The sequence below is a fragment of the Branchiostoma floridae genome, chromosome 11 (genome assembly GCF_000003815.2).
Source record: "Branchiostoma floridae strain S238N-H82 chromosome 11, Bfl_VNyyK, whole genome shotgun sequence".
Lineage (NCBI taxonomy): Eukaryota > Metazoa > Chordata > Leptocardii > Amphioxiformes > Branchiostomatidae > Branchiostoma > Branchiostoma floridae.
In genome coordinates this window covers 1,038,009-1,060,602 of record NC_049989.1, presented here as the reverse complement: position 1 = coordinate 1,060,602, position 22,594 = coordinate 1,038,009, and the positions used below count along the sequence as shown (strand labels likewise).

General features: G+C 41.3%; 2 protein-coding genes across 2 annotated transcripts; both read right to left on the bottom strand.

Moving 5' to 3' along the window:
- Positions 1-1,079: 1,079 nt before the first annotated feature.
- Positions 1,080-7,631, bottom strand: LOC118426418 (protein N-lysine methyltransferase METTL21A-like). The gene is made up of 7 exons (XM_035835791.1): positions 7,550-7,631; positions 7,303-7,454; positions 6,019-6,092; positions 5,799-5,851; positions 4,387-4,594; positions 3,632-3,789; positions 1,080-2,544 (listed from the first exon to the last, which is right to left on the bottom strand). The coding sequence occupies exons 2-7, from the start codon at positions 7,338-7,340 to the stop codon at positions 2,332-2,334; spliced, it is 744 nt and encodes a 247-aa protein (XP_035691684.1). The 5' UTR covers positions 7,341-7,454; positions 7,550-7,631; the 3' UTR covers positions 1,080-2,331.
- A 241-nt stretch (positions 7,632-7,872) lies between these two features.
- Positions 7,873-21,922, bottom strand: LOC118425434. The gene is made up of 2 exons (XM_035834244.1): positions 21,806-21,922; positions 7,873-9,545 (listed from the first exon to the last, which is right to left on the bottom strand). The coding sequence occupies exon 2, from the start codon at positions 9,526-9,528 to the stop codon at positions 8,908-8,910; it is 621 nt and encodes a 206-aa protein (XP_035690137.1). The 5' UTR covers positions 9,529-9,545; positions 21,806-21,922; the 3' UTR covers positions 7,873-8,907.
- Positions 21,923-22,594: the final 672 nt, after the last annotated feature.

The window sequence follows — 22,594 nt, the reverse complement described above, 5'->3', positions numbered from 1 at the left end:
TTGATAGACTCCTTTGTCATTAGCTCCGTAACGTGCGGTCGGGAAAGAAAAGTCTTTGTTTGATAGATTCCTTTGTTATTAGCTCCGTAACGTGCGGTCGGGAAAAGAAAGTCTTTGTTTAATAAAATCATTTGTTCTTAGCTCCGTAACGTGCGGTCGGGAAATGAAAGTCTTTGTTTGATAGAATCATTTGTTCTTAGCTCCGTAACGTGCGGTCGGGAAAAGAAAGTCTTTGTTTAATAAAATCATTTGTTCTTAGCTCCGTAACGTGCGGTCGGGAAATGAAAGTCTTTGTTTGATAAAATCATTTGTTCTTATCCCGGAACGTGCGGTCTGGAAAAAAGTCTTTGATTGATAGTATCCTTTGTTCTTAGCACCGTAACGTGCGGTCGGGAAAAGTCTTTGTTTTTTAGTTTGTTTGATAGAATCCTTTGTTCTTAGCTCTACAGTTTCAGAGAAAATCCCTTTGAAAGGTATCTTCAGTAAACAATTGTTTCTTTGACCAGTTAGTTGTCTGTATGAGCTACCTTACAGGCTGACCGGTAACCGTGAGATTGTTTTCATAAAGAAGAAAGAGATATCTATTTATGATTCATCATGAAGAATGTAACATCATTCAATTAGAGAAGTCCTGTTAAGGAATTGTCCTGATTAGAGCCACCCTATAACAATACAGAAACGTGGTGTGCTGTGTGAGATAGCTTTTTCACTGGATATTACATACAATGTGAATCCCAAACATTTCCTGATAACTACTGGATTCAAATGTATGCAAATATTGTAAAACAAAAGTTGGGAGTAATTCCACATCTTTCTTTTTTTCTCTCTCACAAGGAGTTACAACATATGAAGGATGGGAAGATGGCCCAACCAGATCCCACCGCTATGTCATGAGAACAATTTACACAGACAGATGCTGCATGTTCGAAGAGTTTTCCTGAACAGCGAGGTTTGTTACCCCATTGTTCTTATTGTTGCTCATTATGTTTCAGTATCCAAAGTCATACAGGTAACAGTGGGTAGAGTGCTGGGTTGAAAAACGGACATTTGAAGGCTCGTGTGGGCTGAAAGGCACCAACACTGGGGGACATTGAAAACTAATCCAAGCCTATGATTGGATGTTGGGTGTTGGTTGATCTATTAGATTGGGCACTTTTTTCGAACCTTTATTTATTGATTATGTGAAAGAAGACATTTGACAGCTAAGCAATTCAAAGAAACCCATAGGGATTCATACATTTTGACATATATTGATCATGGAAGAATCTGCTTGAGGTCGTCAACATGTGTTTACTATTACTATTACTATACACCTGACCTAATCTGTCCAATATTATTTCTTTCAGCTCTACATGACGACAACATGACGACAACAGTCACAAGAAATGAAGTTAAATTAGCCGACAGTCAGATCAATAGTAACAGTAGATTTTAAATGCAACACAGTCTATCACCTCAACGAAACGGAAGTCAATGTATATGTAGTCAGGCTTGACAATCACTCTATAGTTACAGGAATTTTGTGGTACTAATAAGCATGCAAACAATTTAGTACAAGGTCAACAGAATTATATAATGTGTTTTGCTTGAATTACCAAGAATCATTGTTATATAAGTAAACCCACAATTATGAGAATACCGCGTCTTTGCCATGTTCTGCAAGGTTTTTATATTCTCGATGTTTGTGTCTTGAGATGTGACAAACGTGTGTTTGATGTGTATGTTGATGAAATAAAGGTATAGGTAATTGTGTGGATAGTTTGTCTTGGAAATGATTAGTTTCTTTCAATGTGGACAGTTATGGCCTTTTCTGCTTTCTACAAACATCTTGAAAAATAAGCATAGTTTCAAATAGATATAGTAAATTCAAAATACGATTGTATTCACAGGTGAAATAAAAACGTACTTGAAATATTAAAGCTTCAATATGGTATTCCTATTTCTCTCAAAGAATACCAAAAGAGGGATTAAGAGTTGTAATATTAACACATAACTCTCATTTGCCAGAAACCAAAAAACGTACATAAAACATGACAATGTTTTTGTTGTGCTGAAAGAAGCAAAATGCCCGAAACATGTGACTTTAAGATACCAAAAAGCAAAGGCCGTTTCTGTTCTGACAAAAGACCAAACAGGCAAAGGCTACCTCAAAAACAATTCCCTAGGGAATGCATTCGTGCAATTTTTGGAATATTTTCAAAGCGATCGTAATACTGTAAAGAATGCCTCCGCCCCTGAGGCGTCGCCAAAAATTAACACAACCTTTTTTAAGGTCTAAATGAACATGTCTTGCGTATTCATAGCATACGCATTCTCACGAATGACCCGCTGTTATCTCTCTCCTTTTTTCGTGAACTTTATCAGTCTCAGATTTGTGTTGAGTGGATAGTCCCACTCTATACTCCCCAGTAGCTGCCGACAGGCCGGGATGTCTGCTAACGCAATGTCCTCCCTCTCCAGACCCGCCTGTTCGGAGTGCCGATCGACATGTTCATCTAGCCAGCCTCCTCTGGTGTCGTAGGCCAGCAGAAAACTGGACGAGTCCTAAAAAAATTCAACGGTAATATTTAAAATTGATGACAAAAACCTGGCCTAATACTCTAAAAGACGTCGCCATAAAACAAGAACAAAAGTCGGCAAAATAATCAATATAGATAAATTATATAGTTAATTGCTGGTGTGTGGTCAGTCAAAGAAGATTTCTCTGTTGAGCTGGAACATAGTATAGCTGATCAGGGCACATTGAACATACCCTGGACATTGTTACACTTTAGAATGTTCGTCATATTCACTCATTTTACTTTTTGAAGAAATGTGTATCAAGAGGAAGTTTAGTTTCCTTTTTCTTTTGAAAGCCAAAACCCGAAGCGCTCGTGGACGTAAAACCAAACCAGTGTAGCCTAAAGCGGGTATCACACACTGATGTGCGACGCACAGGCAAAATACGTGATCACTAGAAACAAAATGGCTGCGCACAGAATATCAAGTTTTGGCTCCATAACCGATACAAAATAACTTTCATCGACTGAAAAGAACGATGTACTATCTATGATATGATTACAATTATTCAAAATGACGTTTGATAAAACGTGATTTCACGACAAACTGACGATAGCCGATATTCGCCAATTGTCACTGATTTGCGCCACTTTGCGAAATGTTTTTCCTTATTTGTCCTTATTTGCATAACGTATATCAGTGGATCATCTCCTCCCCCGAAACAGACGTAAACAAGAAAGAAGACAAAAAAAGCATTTCCTGATACTTTCTGTCAATAAGTTCCTTATTTCCATGATTAATGTCCAATAATATTCATCCTTATTCATTATGCAAACCTTTATGCAAATTTTCATTTGCATAATGTTTATCTATAAGTCTTCTTCTTTTTCTCAGTTACAAATGTCATATGTTTGAAAAGTCCGACAATGGAACAGAACAGGTTTGTAAACTTTCTTATTGATTCTAAAATTAAATTCCGTTTGCATCATTAATATTTAAGCATATGTTGCATCACTCGAGTTATCTACGTACCAAAAATCATGCCGATCCGTCATCACGTTCATAAGTTATTCCCTTTCAAAACCGGCCTGACTGGCGATTACAATGAAAGGTACAGCGTCACGGTACTCACGTTTAGAGAGAGAAGAGTTCCAACAGTTTGGAATAACTGGGGGATGGCGTCTTCCTTATACACGACATCCGAGCCAAGGATGAGATCAAACTGTCCGTGCTGCTTCCGAAACTCTTCCACGTTCTCCCCCCAGCTCAGGTGCGCACAGCGCGGGGTGTCTTTCATGAAGGAGTGAACATGGTCGTGTCAATACTGGCTGTCAGTGGGACAGTCCTGATCTCAGCACATTCAAGCATGGCATAAACAACAGGCTATGATACAGGGAGCTATGAGTATACTTGTTCCAAATGTCATTGTTGCTTCAATATATCAAAAATGGTTGAACGATGATGATGATGATAAAAGGCCCCGTGGGACCTCATTTTGATACAGTAAAAGAGAAGTCAAGGTGCAGTTTGCGTCATGGTAAAGAAAATCATACAAACTAACAATAAAAGATTATTTACAGATCGGGAATTGCGCAAGGAAACCTTACTGTAGATTCACGCACTGTCCGTCTTTCAATACTCAAGTATTGACTTAAAAGTATCTTGTCATGTAGATTTCGTAGGATTTTGTTTCGTTTCATGGCATTTTTTAAAACAATATCTGATAATCATGATCTGCTTGGGTATATGACCATAACACCATAAAGTGTGGAAGTGGATATGTTACCCTATAGTAGTTACATGAGAAAAATGTCTTTAAACTTGAATATTTTTTTGAAATATCATTAAGGATATCTTTGGGGAATCCTCTGGCATTAAGCCCCTTACCAGGTTGAGATGGAAAGTTGGCAGCAATGTTCATCCGTGTGATTTGTAGCACTCTCTCTTCGTGATCTGTCAGAATGACCTTCCCATCGGTGTCTGCAGCTAACCGAGCCGCCGTCAGACCCACCAGTCCCGGCCCGGAGCCCAGCTCAAGCACGCCACATGCGGATTTTACTGTTTCTGCAATCAAAGTTAGATACAGGGCCAGGACCTGACGGCGAGAAGGGAAGTTAGAGACGATATGGCTATCGGTTAAGTTGATAATCGTAAATTTGAATCATATTGGATACTATGCAGCGCAGGTCCTTGTGGAGAGATTTGTTAAGTTTTCCATGTTGGTGTCCTCATTTGCATTTCACAAGCGGACACTGCGTTTCGGTGTTTTATCGAAAGTGTCTACATTTACCTTCACATAAGGGAAACATACATGTTTTTATTTGTTTGAAGAGGAAGAAGAAGAGCAACGGATGAAGAACAATTTGCTTCCATAACAAGAATAACTTGAAATCCAGCACGACGATGGGTCTGTTCATAATACTCTGCGCTTTGCTCATTTGGGCCCATATAGACACAAAAAATTATTTTTCGAAACATCTAGCTGCAACTTTTTTCAATGACTTACTGCAGCCTAGGAGAATTGGATATTCTAAGAAATTTCTTCTAAGAGGAATCCATATTAATAAGTTATGCCTCTTTCAAATTGCATATGTTGGAAATAACCAAATATATTCCGTCCTTGTACAGGATGCTCTGAATTTGCATTTAGGTATTTCTAAATGCGAATGATGCACAGTTTCACATAAGATATAATGGTAGATGATGTTCATAGCATAATCATTAAAGAAAGGTGGACTATAAAACGCATTCTTAATTTCTGACAAAAAGTCACGAATTGCATTATAATATCCATAAATGTTTTTCTTGAACCTTTTTACATTTGAGATCAGCACAATTGCGAAATGTAAATATACTTAATCAATTATGCAATCCATAATGGTATTTATGGTATGTATACCGCTACATTGGCCTTCAGTAAATTTGCCTACAGGTCAAAAATATTTACTAATTCTGTGTCAACATCTGCAACTAACACTTAACCCTTCCTGTTAGAAATGTTAGGGTAGACAATATGAAGGTAAACATTTGACATTTGCTTGCAAATGCTTAGCATGCTCTAAACATGGTACACCTGACTTCTGTGTTGTATTCAACGATGTGACAAAACTGGCAGCAGAAACATATGATCACATATGGTTAATGTTTCTAGCTTCGAAATGAACCATAGACACAGTGCTTCACGTAGTAACTTCCTTAGATTTCAAATTTCTTACTTTCTTTTCAGTATGACATTGAAGCTTGTCTACATACGATACATAGTCCTTAACTCGAACATACTGGAGTAACAAGTTACTTACTTTAGCAGATGGCCATAGACTTTGCCCCGTCAAAAAGGTGCCAGAAACTCCACCTGAGATTCCACAGAACAAGAAATGCTGATCAAACATGCTCTAGCGAACTAGGCTACTGATATATCCATCTTAGAAGAGATACAGTGATCAAGTTAGGATCTAAATGCGAAATACAACATTGCAATCCTGATGATGTTGTGGATATACACACACAATGTGAACTTACTATCGAACTTGGGCGCTTTATATATTTGCAAATCCTTTCCGGCCACGTGGAAGGTTTCTTTCGTCAGTTCAGGGCTGTAGAAACAGAAACGAGACAGTGAAGTCCATGTAAGCAATGTACAACTTGACATCAGATCGACAATTATAGGATCTTTAAACGAAACTGCCGTTATCTGATGTCCCTGTCATGATACATCTTACCGGGTTGTAAAGTGCAGAACGAGTTCATGTCACTCATGACAAACATGGCGTCGAGAATCCCGAGACAGCATATTTGTCTGCACAGATTTGAGGTCATTTGTGCTATTTTTTCATTTAAAACGACCTAACTTTTTTTTTCTTATCTTCATGGTCCAACGTTAGATATTCAAACTGGTAAGAACGCGTTCTTTGGAACCTTGTTTTGTTACCTCCGTGGAATACACACCGTTTCACAGGAGGCACACGAGTTGCAGCACATTATAATGCACAGGCCTTACAAGATTACAATGTGTAATCTGAATAGTTTGTATGGCTGTACGGATATTTCAAGATTTTATGGAAGACTTTTGATTGACTTTGACATGTTGGTACCATGTCCTCGACACTTGACACGACTTTCCTTACTCCACTCGGCTGTAAAAATGGGTACCTGACTTCGGTTTAGGAGGTAAAATTCTGTGAAAGGAGAGGGATGGGCTCCACTATACCGTTTTCTAGACACAGTGGATATTTGAACAGCCCACTGCCCCTTCGGCCTCAAAAGGCTACGAAGGGTGATCAGTAAGTTCTCGGCCTGACCCAGAAAAAAGGTGCACAAGTCAAATTTGGAAGCATAGGTGTAAAGTGTAACGTCTTTTATAAATGAGTACTAAAATTACTATACTTTGCAGGCGACATCCAGTAACGGCAGGTAAGAGAGAAGACAATTGAGCCGTGGCGGTGTGACCTGTGCTGTGCGGGTCAACTTGCTCTGCTGAGTCACTTTTTTCTACTTGAAATACGAAGGGAATCCTTAATCGAACATTTTGGCAATGTCATCAAAGAATTTAGGGCATGGGGAACTCGGCCCACACATGTCTGATCACAGTTCACCCTTGTTTCCCTCGCCACTTACCTACTGATTTTCAAAAAAGACGTTGCCTTGAAAGTTACGACTAAAATGAATTAAAATTTGGAGGATATTAATAAAGGGCTTCATACTTCGAAGTGGTGCCTACTTCGAGTTGTGCTCATTATTTCTGGGTGAGGACGAGAACTCATTGATCTCCCCTTGTACCTTTATAAATTACTTTATTGTACCTACCTCTGGTGTTGCTCCGAGTTGGAATCATCTTCGTCCATATTTCTGATCTTCCTGATCCACCAGTAAATTCACTGGGACAGTTTTTGTTGGACACAACACGAGTCTGTAGGCCGTAGTAGTTGGCAGTGACAATTATGACAGAGACAGTCGTTCTGACGGTTGAATGAGACCACATGTTACTTAAATCGACAGACTTCTAAAATGATTGCGGAAAGTTCATGCAACGATATCGACGAACTACACTCACTATATATATATATGTCATAGTTTGGATTGAAGCTGACCCAAAGGACCCCCAAAGCTGTTGTAGACGTGACCGCGTCAGCCGTTCCGGTCAGAAGCGGCCAGCTATTTTCAGAAACTGGGCGCGGTAATCTATGACATATATCATGGTGCCGGCATTCTTGTGATTCCCGTGATGCCTTTCCAGCGTTACCCATCTGATGGTAACCATGGTGGCCATGTTGATATGATTATATGGATGACATCCGCGCGCGCATCAATTTTCAATCGTGCTATTACCGCGCATGAAATCCCCAATGCAGCTAGAAACTGATTAGGTAAAAGTTAACCCTAGCTAATAACAGGCAAGTACCATATGTTTTCGATGTGCCTGTTTGGTTGGAGTGTGTCCGAAGTTAGGATGTGAGGAGGTAAATGGTGTAACCGGAGACTGGCAAGGCGGAATGGTTGACTTGGCCATATGAAGTTGAGGAACCCGTACATTGCATGTGCGTGAGGCTAGCATGTGCACAGTTTGGAGTGGATATGGTTGTATTACATTTGCGTAGCCATGAAGTATGTGAGAGATTTGCCACGTCTTGTTGGGTGTGTCCGTCTGTTTGTGTTTCCACACCTGCTATATGATAGGCACGTCGGAACCACTGACAGGAAGTTAGGTCACAGGTCCCACAGTTGGTTATGAAATGTCAACGCTATCCCATTTCTTGTCTTCAATTTCCTGCTAGTGATGCCTGTTGCCTTGTAAGAGCTAGTGTCAAGATGCACACAGAATCATCGAAAAAATACAACAATGAATAAAACAAGAAGTTCACAAACAAGTCTCTTTTCACGGAGGAATGAGATCTTCTATTTGCTGTTTCTACTATTCGAATCCATACCCAATACATGTTATGCTGTACTGTCGTCTAAGAGATGATCGGTAGAGGCCGCTTTCATCCATGCATCGTATTCTATGATTCAAGCAAATCTCATTTCCATAATTCTTCAAGAAATGACAATGTATACAAAACACATTGCGAAAACTTTCGGTGTAAATTAAGCATTTCTTGTACTATGGTATCCTACTTTACCTATACTATTGCAGTACATGTGTTTTACACGCCCTTTACTGCCGTGTCTTTGATATTGCCCGTACTATCATCATGATGGTATTTAGTTACGTGTTCAATACTAATGCTACTACTGATAACGTTATATATTCTGAACGATGTAGCTGATTGAGTAACGTGATGTACAATTACATATACAGGAGGTGATATGGGGAGTAATGGATCATTCAAGGATGTTCACAGCAAATATCTCTTCAACCCTACGTGTCCCCGTGACCTATGTCTGACGTGTCTAAAGGGAATTGATAACAACTTAATCCTGAAGTGGCTCCAAGCATGCTCGGTAGCGGACAGTTGGTTGGGCTTCGTTCAGCGCGGCATTCTTGTCTTCCCTTTTGACATAAACTCTGTATTTGACTTTCCCGACACCTCTGGTCTTGCAGCGGGTCAACAGTTCGTAGTTGGTGCCGTTTTGGGCGGATGCGAGCTCGACTCCCACACAGAATAGCGTCATGGGGTCATACTGTGCCCAGGACTTGTGTGTGATCCGTGCCATGGGGAGGGCGCACGTGCGCAGACGGTCTTCTCCACACGAACACGAGTTCTCCTTCCCGCCTTTACACCACACAGTGACGTCACAGCTGAGAGAGCGGAAGGTTGTATCGACTGAGGCCGACACCTGTCCTTTCAGCAAGTTCAAGTTCAGCATCAAGTTCGGCTTCTGTAAACCTCGGTCATGGTTCCTGGTTCCCCGGCTACGGCTGATGTTTGTAACAGTGGAGTGATGACCATGACTTCCAGCCAGAAGTACATGTGGTGGGCGGTGGTATCTAGGAGAGATGTCTCGGTTAGCGTTCTGTACCGGTGGTGTGGCATGTACGGCCTGGCTGAGACACAACAGGAGCAGGAAACATGCCCTAGCGATGACCAACATGGCGATTGGAACGGTACCTGCCGGGGGTAGGGAGAGGCAGCTTCAGTATCAGATCATTTAGGTGGTGATAGGTTTGAAGGCTGGTAGCCGGTAGAAAGCTACCATACCAGAATGGCTATCACGTCAAAATATATGCCACAAGCCTTCTACTATTCAAAAATAGCAAGGAGAATTTGCCACCTCGGAGGTACCAATTTTTCCTCTGGCCCATGGACTACTTACTGTGTTTGTATTACCTGGAAGTGTAACTGCCCATGCCGTACACGGTATACTGAGAAATATTTAGTTAACACTTCCGAATATTGAATGAATGAAACCTTTATTGTACATTTTTGCCCAACCGATCTAAGGTCACAAAAAGACAAAACATATATATGTAACGGGAGGTGCCCCAACACGGTACGCTTTTTCTAGCGCTCAAACTCATGGCGCTCCATCGGTAGTTGCCTGAGAGTGGTCAAATTTTGATGACTGAATTTTTATATTTCAGCCATACCATAGGTATGGTGAAATATATTGTATTCGTAATGTTTCTTTCTCCTGTCAAATCTTCAGAACACGGTATCTCCGTTGTTCCTCAACCGAATGACTTGAAATTTGGCACAAGGGTAGAGTGGGCCAATACCCTCGGGCGTTTTTTTCATTTTTCCCATATCTGTCTCTAAAATGATTTTATTAAGGTTTTTGGGTCATCTTAAGACCAAAACTGTATATTTGGGCCCCCTGTACCCTGGTATTATAACCGAATGAGCTGAAATTTGGTGTAGATAGGCATTAGATAGTTGGTAAAATGATCCAAGTAAAAGTTTGACATAAACTACTTTAAAATGATTAATTTTGGCACTTTTCTGATGGGAAATTTGTTTTCTTTTGGCCTCCTGACGTGACCTTCCGTGACCCCGCACGGAGCCCACACCTGTGCGCGAAGAGGGCGAAGGCTAATTAATATTCATAAGCGGGGCCTCACGATTCCGTATATACTGCAGTGTTCCCGCCAGAATTTTTTACAGCGTCGGCACACGGGGCCCGGGGTCCACCGAAGAACGCCGAAGGCCCCGGCCCGGCAGGGTCCAGGGGCAGAGCCCCGTTGGGGGAAACTTTTGCACTTTGGGCTATTCAGAAGGCTTATTGTATCAGTTTTTAGGGGCATTTCTGTGATGCGATGGTATATTTTCCCTGCGCTGTTAGCTCCGTACGTTTTTAGAAGGTTCCGTTTATCACAGAACTGCTGTTGTTTCAGAAATCTCACGGACTTACAAACACGTAAATTGCTAACTTGCAACCAGCGCTTTACTATATACAGTAAATTTCAGCACTTTTCTGAGGGAAAATTGGTTTTCTTTTGCCGTGACGTCACCCCGCAGAGCCCCGCACGTGCAAGTCAAATGAATTTAACGAGCCAGCCAATCAGCGAAAAGGAAGACGAAGTTTAATATTCAATAGCGGGGCCTTCCAACCCCGTGTATATAGAAACACGTGCATATCTTGACAACACAGCGGACGAATGTCACCTTACGCCCGGTTTTATATACATGTATATAATTATAAAATAGTTTTTTTGCGAGGATTTGGAGTTAACGACAAGGTCATTTGGACGGTAGCAGAAGGTACGCGTTCCTTGAACGTCAGAGTACATGTCTTTGTCGATGAATTTGCCAACATTCCGCGTAGCAATATCAATCATTTTCGGCAGATTTGACTTTGGCAGGGTAAGTTGAGACAATCGAGGAAATGTTACTTGGCGGAAATCGCGGGAAAATTGGCCAGTTTAGATTTCATAAGTAAGTTTAACAATGACGAGAATGGTTATTTTCTCATCAATATTTATCGTTAGAATGTTTTGAACTGTAAATGTTTTGAACTGTTTATATGAATAAACATATACATTTTGCCAGCACGATGTTGCAGCAACATGATAACTTTATGTCTGTATTATGCCACTTTTATTGTTGAAGGCGCGTAAGCAAATGAACAAGCATGACAAAAGAAATGTTATGATACTATTTATTCGGTAGCATTCACTTTTATTCACGATTCTAATTTGCAATGCCTGCAAACTCCGATCGGAATCACCCGGACCTTGTACGATTTAAAATGCATTTAACGTGAAATTGGAATTTATGACGAATCCGACACGTTAGTTCAAGGAGCTTTTATCAGATATCAGATAAAAGCTCCTTGGTTAGTTCATATGCTAGTTCATAAAAAACTATCGACAAAGGAAGCGTTAAAGAATGTTTTTCTCCTGGTGCAAACTGTAAACACACGTCACCCACCACTCGTCTCCGATGTGACGAAGCCATTCGCGCCATTTTTATTGGATTTTAGACGGACTCGACAGTCGAGCCGTCCACCGCGGCCTTGGCATCGTTTCCTCGCGATCGGTGTCAGCCCTGACTGCACCGCTGCCCCTTGTCGTTGTCCCTCAACTTAGTTGTAGTAGAAGCAATAGTTTCCGCGTCGTCCACTTCTTGACAGGTCGACGCCTTAGCGAGATACTTGTGTATGTTATCCAGTGCCAAACATCGCAGTTTCTCGGTTTATTTTCGCAAAGTTTCGTGCCTCTTCTTGATTGACGTTATGTTACCGCCTTTGTTGGAGCTGCTGCTGGCTGTGATTGGTCGCAAGTTAATTCGATTTTTCGCATAAAGTGGCACGCCCTGTCCAATCGGTATATCTAAAGACTGCAGCCAAGGCTGTTGTCATGGTAACGACACGTATAACAACATTTCCCACATGCGAATCGGGTTGGGCACGTCTTGTAAAATTAGCGTAGCGGATCCGCTGCAAGTATAAACTTCGACCCCTATATGTTGTTTTTGGTAAGTTTTTGTCGACACATCTTGGCTTCCGGGTATCGCTCCGAGGACGCAAACAGTGAAGCACCCCGGGCAGCTTGACCGATAATGTCATCGCTACGGGCTTTCGAAATTCATTAGGATATTGTGAGATTTTAGGTCCTACAATTTTCTTGCAAATCAGATATGTTAGACCAGATGGTACATTTTTACTTCCTGTATACTGTATAGGTGTAGTTCCCGGGGAAAATTTTGTTTGGAAATACGGCGTCGTTGAAAATAGTCTCTTAACTATACGTTTCAATGGGGGCGAGAAACTGGGGTGTGCCCCTAAATGTTCCATTTTCGAGCAGGGGTTATTTGAGACAGTTAAATGTTGTATGGGAAAAGCTATGGCTGAAATATGCTGTATTTGCTCCTAAGCAAATGTCGGCCTTTCTAGTTTACACATAGATTTGAACAACATACTTGAATAAGAAATGCATTCATGAGGTTCATGAACCTTTCGCGCTGCGTGTTACAAGCGGCAAACACTGTGAGAGAATTTCGTGTATGTAACCTTCCAATTTTGTGCTACGCTGGACAGTGTGCCTAACTTGGTACGCTTTTTTTTACATTTTGCTCTCTTCAGAAGTAAGTGGTAAATTTAAGTACACAGAAAAAAATTAATAGTATGATATTTTAGCTTTCTGGTCAAAGACAAAATCTGACCTGCTTTCAGGGACAATCACGTGACTATGTCATGACCCGAAACTCTTCAAGCATTTATTTGACAATACATAAATAACATAGACAATACATAGATGTACATTTGAACAGAAGTTGAATAAGAATTCTTGTTTACTTCGTCATGTAGCGTACGTTGAACATAGCTAAAATTCACAATTTTCGCAAAACCCAAAAAATAGCCGACTTTAGAGACAACCACGTGACTAAACGTCATGACCCGAAACTCTACAAGCATTTATTTGATGGACAATACATAGATGTACATTTGACTAGAAGTTCAATAAGAATTCTTGTTTACTTCGTCACGTAGCGTACCTTGAACATAGCTAAAATTCACAATTTTCGTCAAATACAAAAAGTAGCCTACTTTCAGGGACAGTGACAACCAAACAAGAAGCCAAAATTTGCAACATTGCATTTGATAGATATTCTGATGATCTATATATAGTATAAATTTCAAGCCAAAAAGATTACCAGAGCGGCACTTATAGCGTTACAAAGTTGGGTTACAAATTGCATCTTTTTTAAGCTTGAAACATCGCATTGGTTTCAGACTGCCCAAGAACTAAAATTTGGAAATTTCACAACAATTTTGAAAAAAGCCAAAATGTTGGTCTATACACATCTTGTTTTTTTTTATGATAGGTCTAAAGGTGTTTCGAAGACAGTGGCGTAAAATATGCTGATTTCCGTATTTTTAAGATGCGAAAATTGGGGAAAATGGCCAGAAAACTTTGTTTTCCCGTTACCATGGCAACAAGGAGTTTTAATCTAAAAAAAACTATTTTGAGGGGTTATGGACCAAGTACTATCACTGTGCAGAATATGAGCCAAATCTATTTCTGTCCCGTGTTTGAGAAGAGCCGCAATTCACGCACGTAAAGAACCCACCACACATTTCGAAGAGAGGGGGCATACCCCGGTGTGCGATGGTGCAAAGTTGCAAACCATTCTGTCTGGAGTTGGTGATTCACTACAAATCACCCGGACGGAGGCCTGATGAACCTCCGTCTCGTATCAGCCATACGGTGACTTACATCATTCACCATGCCCCGGAGAGGAGATACATGTAGGTGCCACCAGGGAGACAGCATGGCAATTGTTGTTGATTAAAAATCTTTGGGATGATGATGGTGAGGATGATGAATGTTTATACCGTAATTTGCGCATCATGTAGTTAGTGATCAGTGCCTAAGCTACCTACAAATGGCATAGTTGTGAAATTTCTGTCATTTGACAAGAAATTCAAAGCTTTTTCTCATTACGTCTGCAAATGATTTGTGTAAATCATATCCATTGTTGTTCATCTATCAACGTTCCTGTCTTAACAAATCCCATCTTCCTACCATCAAATATTGCGAGATCATTAGATTATCTCAGTAAATATATAATTTCAATCTTGGCATACCTAGAAACATTTTCACAACATTGTCCTGATGGTCAGCGATGATGGTATGTCCAGAACATGACATATAAAACCAGAAATACGGCTGCAGTGCCATAGAAAGCCGTGATTTTTCCAACACTCACCCATAAACCTTTCAATTATAATTTTTTCAGTACGTACACTCAGGTCATTGTTCGGGTAGGTCTGGGATATCGTACAATACATAACGCTGTACAACATTATAACACATTGCACAATACATGTACCAAAGAGAAAATTACATGGTGTGGTTGTGGATATGCTATGTTTATATAAACACATCCCATAAAGATCCAACCATAACTTGTGGATTTAAGTCTTAAAGCCCACAAATCGCACCGAGAGCAAACTTCTGGCTGAAGGTAGAAAATGTAAAAAATATGACATATGGGAACTCATCTTTTAATTTTCAATCTTTTCAATCGTTTCAAACCTTCTTATGCTGTGCTGTGCTTAAGTAACTAGCAAGTCAAAACATTCAAGAGAAATAAGAGAAACGAGGAATGCATAAATCAAAGGTATAATATAGGTATTCCAAAGTTCCAGATTGCTTAACATGATAAGTAAGACCTGAATCCCATGAGGGGGATTCGGGCAAACGGAATATTGAGAAATGTTTTGCACACTACGCGAGGAGACCATAGAAGTAAAAGAAGTCCAGATCGTATGAGATTTGGAGTAAATGAGTCAAATCGATTAATTAATTATGCTTCTTCTAAAGTGCTTGTGTCACCAATGACACTACATTGCAACAGATCCTGGTAACACGCGACCATCATTAAGTATTATCTAATGAACAAAGATGTTAGTACAAAATAAACACTCCCCTGGTGGTATTGGGCAACGAATTCTACAAATCACTCTTCAAGAGCTTCATTTTGCCGCCAGGTTATCAAGCTTAATATCTGAGTGGAGTAAGGAAAATCGTGTAAAGTGCTTTTCTCAGGGGCTTCAGATCGGGAGCATGACATGACTCAGCACCCCTGCGGTCTGGGCTGTATGTTACGCCACCCGACCCCGCGAATTCAACATTGCAACTGATTCCATAAGAAACAGTTTCTTCACGTCTTTCGTGCACATACGTGTACTTATCATAATAGATCTACGTAAATTGTTCTGTCAAATATTTCAAATTTGATGACATGATTGCGACAGGCTCTTCGTCTAATATAAGACTATGTTGCATAATTTCCCTCTTGGCTTTCATAATATAGAACTAAGTGATGGCTTCGATAAAAGCAAGAATTTTTGTGCTTCGGGTTAAGTTTCCAGTAACGGTCCAGAAAGACTTTCTCTTATTTGTTTTAGATTTCTGCCGAAGCGATCCAACAAATATAGTTTAGTAGTGAAATGCACAAGGCACTAATATATCCACATGATATTATAATTATACAAATCTACATTGTACAAGCGCAAGTATACATACTGAAAAAAAGAAGTGCAGTGTTAACTACACAATCTCACATCGATTGTTTAAGCCCCCAAACTGATAACAGAGTGTGAAATACATGACTTCTGTTTTGAAGTTAATCACTTGGATTTCAGATGTCCTTTGTCGGCGGCCGACCAGAAAAAAAGGCTAGTTTCAGTAGGTTGTTGCTGTTGTCGATCGGGTAACGGGAAACAGTCAGACCGCTGAGTTTCTGCAACGCCTTAAGGTGGTATCTCACTGCACCTACGGTACTGGTGTACCTTCACGGAACCTAGAGGTATATCCTCACGGAACCTAAAGGTACCCCCACGGAACCTAGAGGTACCTCCACGGAACCTAGAGGTACCCCCGCGGAACCTAGAGGTACCTCCACGGAACCTAGAGGTACCCCCGCGGAACCTAGAGGTACCCCCGCGGAACCTAGAGGTACCCCCACGGAACCTAGAGGTACCTCCACGGAACCTAGAGGTACCCCCACGGAACCTAGAGGTACCTCCACGGAACCTAGAGGTACCCCCGCGGAACCTAGAGGTACCCCCGCGGAACCTATAGGTACCCCCGCGGAACCTAGAGGTACCCCCACGGAACCTAGAGGTACCTCCACGGAACCTAGAGGTACCCCCACGGAACCTAGAGGTACCCCCACGGAACCTAGAGGTACCCCCACGGAACCTAGAGGTACCCCCACGGAACCTAGACTGGTACCCCCGCGGAACCTATAGGTACCCCCGCGGAACCTAGAGGTACCCCGCGGAAACTAGAGGTACCCCCACGGAACCTAGAGGTACCCCCACGGAACCTAGACTGGTACCCCCACGGAACCTAGAGGTACCCCCACGGAACCTAGAGGTACTCCCAAGGAACCTAGAGGTACCCCCACGGAACCTAGAGGTACCCCCGCGGAACCAAGAAGTGCCGCAAGCGAAACCCAATGTGCAAGTTGCAAGCGCGACGTTTTTTGAAAGTTCAAACAAGTGGCAAGATACCACCACAGTACCCCAACAATACCGTCAAAAGTATCAAGGTTTCGTCTTGCTTATTTTGCACCAACTATCAAAAGTTAAAATCCTTTTATCACTGAAAAGCTATTTTGGATGCATTTCTAATCATTTTACACCTGTTTTTGATTCAGTTACAACAAGAAGCTTGTATCCGCTGCTCTTCATTGCTTGCGTTACACGCAATGTAATCATCGCTGGTAGCCTGCCGCCGACAGTACACCAAACGTGCAGTCATTCGGACCGATGAGCCATGTTTTTTGACGTTTAACAAATATGATAGACTTAGACATAGTTTGGCAAGCCATCAGCCAACAGTGAAAATATTCCGCGTCACACACTGAAAAGCGTATAAAATATCAAACTTTTGAGAAATGTGAAAATTGTTGAATAAATTGTACATACATCAATACACAAACTGTTACATAACTAATCCAGTCAAATCTGGTATTTGGTCCGTTCATTTGGGTCACTTCTTTTACTAGCTGTAAAAGTCTTTCAATGTTATTCAAATCATATATAACATATAATCCATTATCATTATATTTCAGCCATACCATAGGTATGGTGAAATATATTGTATTCGTAATGTTTCTTCTTTCTTTCTCCTGTCAAATCTTCAGAACACGGTATCTCCGTTGTTCCTCAACCGAATGACTTGAAATTTGGCACAAGGGTAGAGTGGGCCAATACCCTCGGGCGTTTTTTTCATTTTTTCCATATCTGTCTCTTAAATGATTTTATTAAGGTTTTTTGGTCATCTTAAGACCAAAACTGTATATTTGGGCCCCCTGTACCCTGGTATTATAACCGAATGAGCTGAAATTTGGCACAGATGTGCCTTGATAAGTCCCCCATATAGATTCAATATCAGTTTTGGTGTACAGTACAACAAAATGCTTATTTTTGCGATTTTTTGACCAATTTTTTACCAAAAAAGGACACTTTTGGCCCCTGTACCCTGGTATTACAACCAAATGAGCTGAAATTTGACAGAGATGTGCCTTGATAATGCCCCCATATAAATTTAAGAACACTTTTGGTGTACAGTACAACAAAATGCTTATTTTTGCGATTTTTTGACCAATTTTTGACCAAAAAAGGACACTTTTGGCTCCTGTACCTTGGTATTGCAACCGAATGAGCTGAAATTTGACACAGATGTGCCTTGATAATCCCTTCATATAAATTCAATAACACTTTTGGTGTACAGTGCAACAAAATGCTTATTTTTGCGATTTTTGGCCAATTTTTTACCAAAAAAGGACACTGGGAAAAAAGGGCTCCTGTACCCTGGTATTACAATTAAATGACCTGAAATTTGGTATAGATAGGCATTAGATACTTGGTAACAAGATTCAAGTAAAATTTTTGACATAAACAACTTTAAAATGATTAATTTTGGCACTTTTCTGAGGGGAAATTTGTTTTCTTTTGGCCTCCTGACGTGACCTTCCGTGACCCCGCACAGAGCCACACCTGTGCGCGTCAGCCGGAGAGTTAATTGAATCAAAGACTTAGCCAATCAGCGAAGAGGAGGCCAAAGGCTAATTAATATTCATAAGCGGGGCCTCATGATCCCGTATATAGCAGTGTTCCCGCCAGGGGGAGCAAAGCCCGCCTAAGGCTCTCGCATTTTAGACTATTCAGAAGGCTTTATATTGTATCAGTTCTTAGGGGCATATCTATGATAATCGCAGCAGTCACTTAACTTCTCTTCAGGAGTTTAGCGTAACACTGTTTCAGGTCAAACCGTCAAAGGCAACTAAAAACAAACTTTAACGTTACTGAGTTCAACAGTACTTATAACTTGTTATCCGAAGTTGAAACGCTAGCGATGGTATTTTCGCTGCGCTGTTAGCTCCGTGCGACTGTTGTTGACGGTCTTATAACGGTATATTTTGCACCCCTGTACCCTGGTATGAGTAACATTTGGTATAGATAGGCATAATATAGTTGGTAAAATGATCCAAGTAAAATTTTTGGCATAAAGTACTGTAAAAGGCTTAATTACAGCACTTTTTTAGGGGAAATTGGTTTTCTTTCGTTCTCCATGCCATGACCTTTCGGACGTTCACCCCACAGAGCCGACATCTGCACCTGCGTCTAGCCGGCAGGAAGAGTTAATTCAATTAATGGTTCAGCCAATCAGCGAAGAGGAAAGCGAAGGCTAATTAATATTCATAAGCGGGACCACACAATACGTTAACTTGAAGACTCAGGCCGTACAGACTTCTGGCCAGGATTTTTTCAAAGCGTCGGACAGGGGTCCGGGGGCCGCCGAATGTCCCTGGCGGGGTCCAGGGGCAGGGCCACTGTGGGGGGGACCCAGGTGGGCGAAGCCCCCCCGGAAGCTCTTGCATTTTAGGCTATTGAGAAGGCTTCTTTTATCAGTTTTTTAGGGCCATATCTACGATAATCGTAGCAGTCACTTACTTCTCTTCAGCAGTTTGACTTTAAAATATTTCGGGTCAAAGACAACTAAAACCTCATAAACAACAAACTTTACTTAGCTCAACAGTATACAAAAATATTGTACGGGTTGCCATCCTTAGTTGAAGCGCTTATTTATAGCGCTAGTATCTTCGCTGCGCCGTTAGCCGCCGTGCGACTTTTGTTGACGGTCTGATATCCCTACGTCGCCGCCTCGCTGATATTCCCACGGACATGTTTAAAAAAAAATACCCAGCAAAAAACGCTGTTTTGCGTCAAATTCTATTCTATAAAACTCAGTGTTACAGTCTAAATATTTTGTAGAAGCACCGCTGTAGGAAAGAAGGTCCAAGCAATGTAAAACATCACGTAGCATGAAGTTCGCTGTCAACTGGCACACAGCACATGACTGTTTGAAACTCTAAGTCTAATCAACAGCCGTGTTTGATTGATAGCCGGCGGTCCTATGATGAAGTCGGCGAAAGGTGCGTTAGTTAGAAAATCTGCGTTTAGTTTTGATACGTAATTATAAGTTAGACAGTGGCGAGAATGATAATTTTCTCATCAATATTTCTCTTCAGAATTATTTGAACTTAATTGTACATCTAAACAATTGGCTTACCTGTGCAATGTTTATATGATTAATGATCAGTGTACTGAAGTCATGTGTAACGTATGGCTCCTAGTCAATAGATCAGCATTTTCTCTATAGTGACCACCTGTCTATAGTGGCCACATTTCCTAGTGCTGTTGTTGTTTGGCATAAACTTTGAACATTTAAATTGTAAGTAACTTTAAACTGCCAGAGTTTCAGCCCAATAAAACACTCTCAGCGCCAGGGTATGAACAGACTGACCAGACAGACGAAAATAAATCCTCGAACAAGGTTCAATCGTATCTTCCGGGTCTGGCAGGAAGTTGTTAAACTAAAATAAGAATAGGCTCGATGGTTGATTGCATACAAAGTAAAACATTTTAACAGTTTTACAGCTTGAAGAAAACAAACGCTCCTACAGTACCTGCACCTGCTTGATAATTATTAAATCGTATGCCCTACTTGAATAAAAAAAGTTCATTGCAATAATAAATGTACCCACATCACAAGGAGCTTATACTTTTTTAAACTTACACCTAGTTATCGTACTGAAAATTGTTAATGACATTACATGAAGTCATTCAACAATTTTCAGTCATGATGAAAATTTTCTGAATGGAAGGTGTGATTATTGTCATTTTCTGAAAAATAGAAGCAAGCTCTGTTTTTACCTGGAGTCAATTCACAATACCAGTCCACTTTGGGGGATAATGTACTGTTAAGAGGATGTTCCATTTTTGCGCAGGGGTGATTTGGAACAGTCCAATGTTGCGTGGGAAGGGGTATGGCTGAAATATGCTGTATTTGCTCTTAAGCAAATGTCGGCCTTTCTAGTTAGGAAAATCTGTTCATTATAAATCTCATTTTAGGGCATTTTCATCATTTTACAGTGATTTGTTATGAATTGGCAACGCTGCGATTTCAAATAACATGTTCATTTAGTCAAGAGACGCAACAGTGCCGTAATTCAGTGTGAGTGCAAGAGAAAATCGGCGAAAATAACACAACAGTGCCGCTGTGAACGAACCCCAAGTGCAGTGAGATACCGCCTTAACGCACACAGCTTTCACTAACAAAATGTATTCCTGACTTGCAAATAATTTCACATGTGATTTTTATAGAGTGTTACAAGTCCTGTCAGAAAGCTGCTGTTAAGTACCAGGTGTCAGTTGCGCAAACTTTCCACAGTAAACCTGATCTGTTCTTGAAGATTTAGGAGTAGTGATCCAAACGTTCGCAGCCTCTCCCATCAACAAGGTACAAAATTGAAATTTCCGGGCATATCTATAAGTATGTAGCCTTTTATAAATGTCTGCTAAATGGTTCATTGTGACCAGTGCGGCACACAGTAACATTAGGTCAGAGAGAAGGGAAAGGGAAAAAGCATGGCCAGTGGGTCAACTACCTCTGCTAGACGGAACCCACGTTCAGACGCACTCACACAAACACATACACACACACAGAGCACACACACACACACATACATACACACGCACACGCACACACACACACAGCGCACACACACACATACATACACACGCACACACACACACACACACACACACACACACACACACACACACACATACATACACACACATACGCACACACACATATACACACACGCGCACACACACACACACATAAACACACACACATATACACACACGCGCACACACACACACACATAAACATACACACACATATACACACATACACACAATCATACATACCACATACACACATGACACACACAATCATACACACACACACACACACACACACACACACACACACACACACACACAAACATACATACACACATATACACACTCCCTGCCACACTTCCGACATTCTGCCCCTCACCTTGGTCGGCTCCGCGGTGTGGAAGTATTAAACGCCGGCCGTCATGTTTTCTGTGGGCGACACACCGAGGAACCTTCCCGCAGTTGTGCTGCCTCCTCCAGCGACATCTGTATTGTGTCATCCTGCCGCTGTTATTCCTGATTCTTATCTCAACCGCTCACTTTATGAGACGTCTCTGGAAATCCAGATTTATCACCGCTGCGTCTCCCGCAATATACATTGTCGCTGATGAATTCCCCAGGCGCCCACTTGTGCGGCAGCACCCGGTACTCACAGCATTGTTAAAGCACGTCAGGCAAACTTCCCCATCCATCCTCATCGCGCGCTCTGGCCAATTAGCGGTGACGAAGTAGCCTGGAGTTAGGTACGCATTTCGCGCAAGCTCTAGTAATTTACATTCTTAATTATCACGGTTTTCCAAGCTATATAATGAGCTGACACAGATCGTAATGTCGAGTATGACAGTTCGGAATCCTTACAGACCCAGAAACTTTTTTTTTCTCAGGCGACACAACGTAATAATTATGGAAGCAGTAGGAGCCGCGTCAGCCTAGTTTCAATCGGCGAGTACAACATCTGGTAACGACTCCAGACCAGCAATTACTAAGTAATGTGGTGTCCAGATTGATGACGCACGGAAGATGTCGTGTTTACCGATGTGGCCGCGGCGTCAATCCCTCATCATTAACGTCAACTCTAACTGGACCTGAGGATCATTAGCCCAACATCGGGATAAGTCGGCCACATGAGGCAGAGTCGCTCATGACACCTGCACGCGGGGATAGGTGT

Bases quoted from the DNA above. Each gene is read 5' to 3' on its own strand.
- LOC118425434 (XM_035834244.1), bottom strand. From the start codon at position 9,528: ATGTTGGTCATCGCTAGGGCATGTTTCCTGCTCCTGTTGTGTCTCAGC.
- LOC118426418 (XM_035835791.1), bottom strand. From the start codon at position 7,340: ATGGACGAAGATGATTCCAACTCGGAGCAACACCAGAG. The intron at 6,093-7,302 runs GTAGGTACAATA...CTGTTTCTACAG, and splicing joins AACTCGGAGCAACACCAGAG to CCCTGAACTGACGAAAGAAA. The intron at 3,790-4,386 runs GTAAGGGGCTTA...CCTTCATGAAAG, and splicing joins CAACTTTCCATCTCAACCTG to ACACCCCGCGCTGTGCGCAC.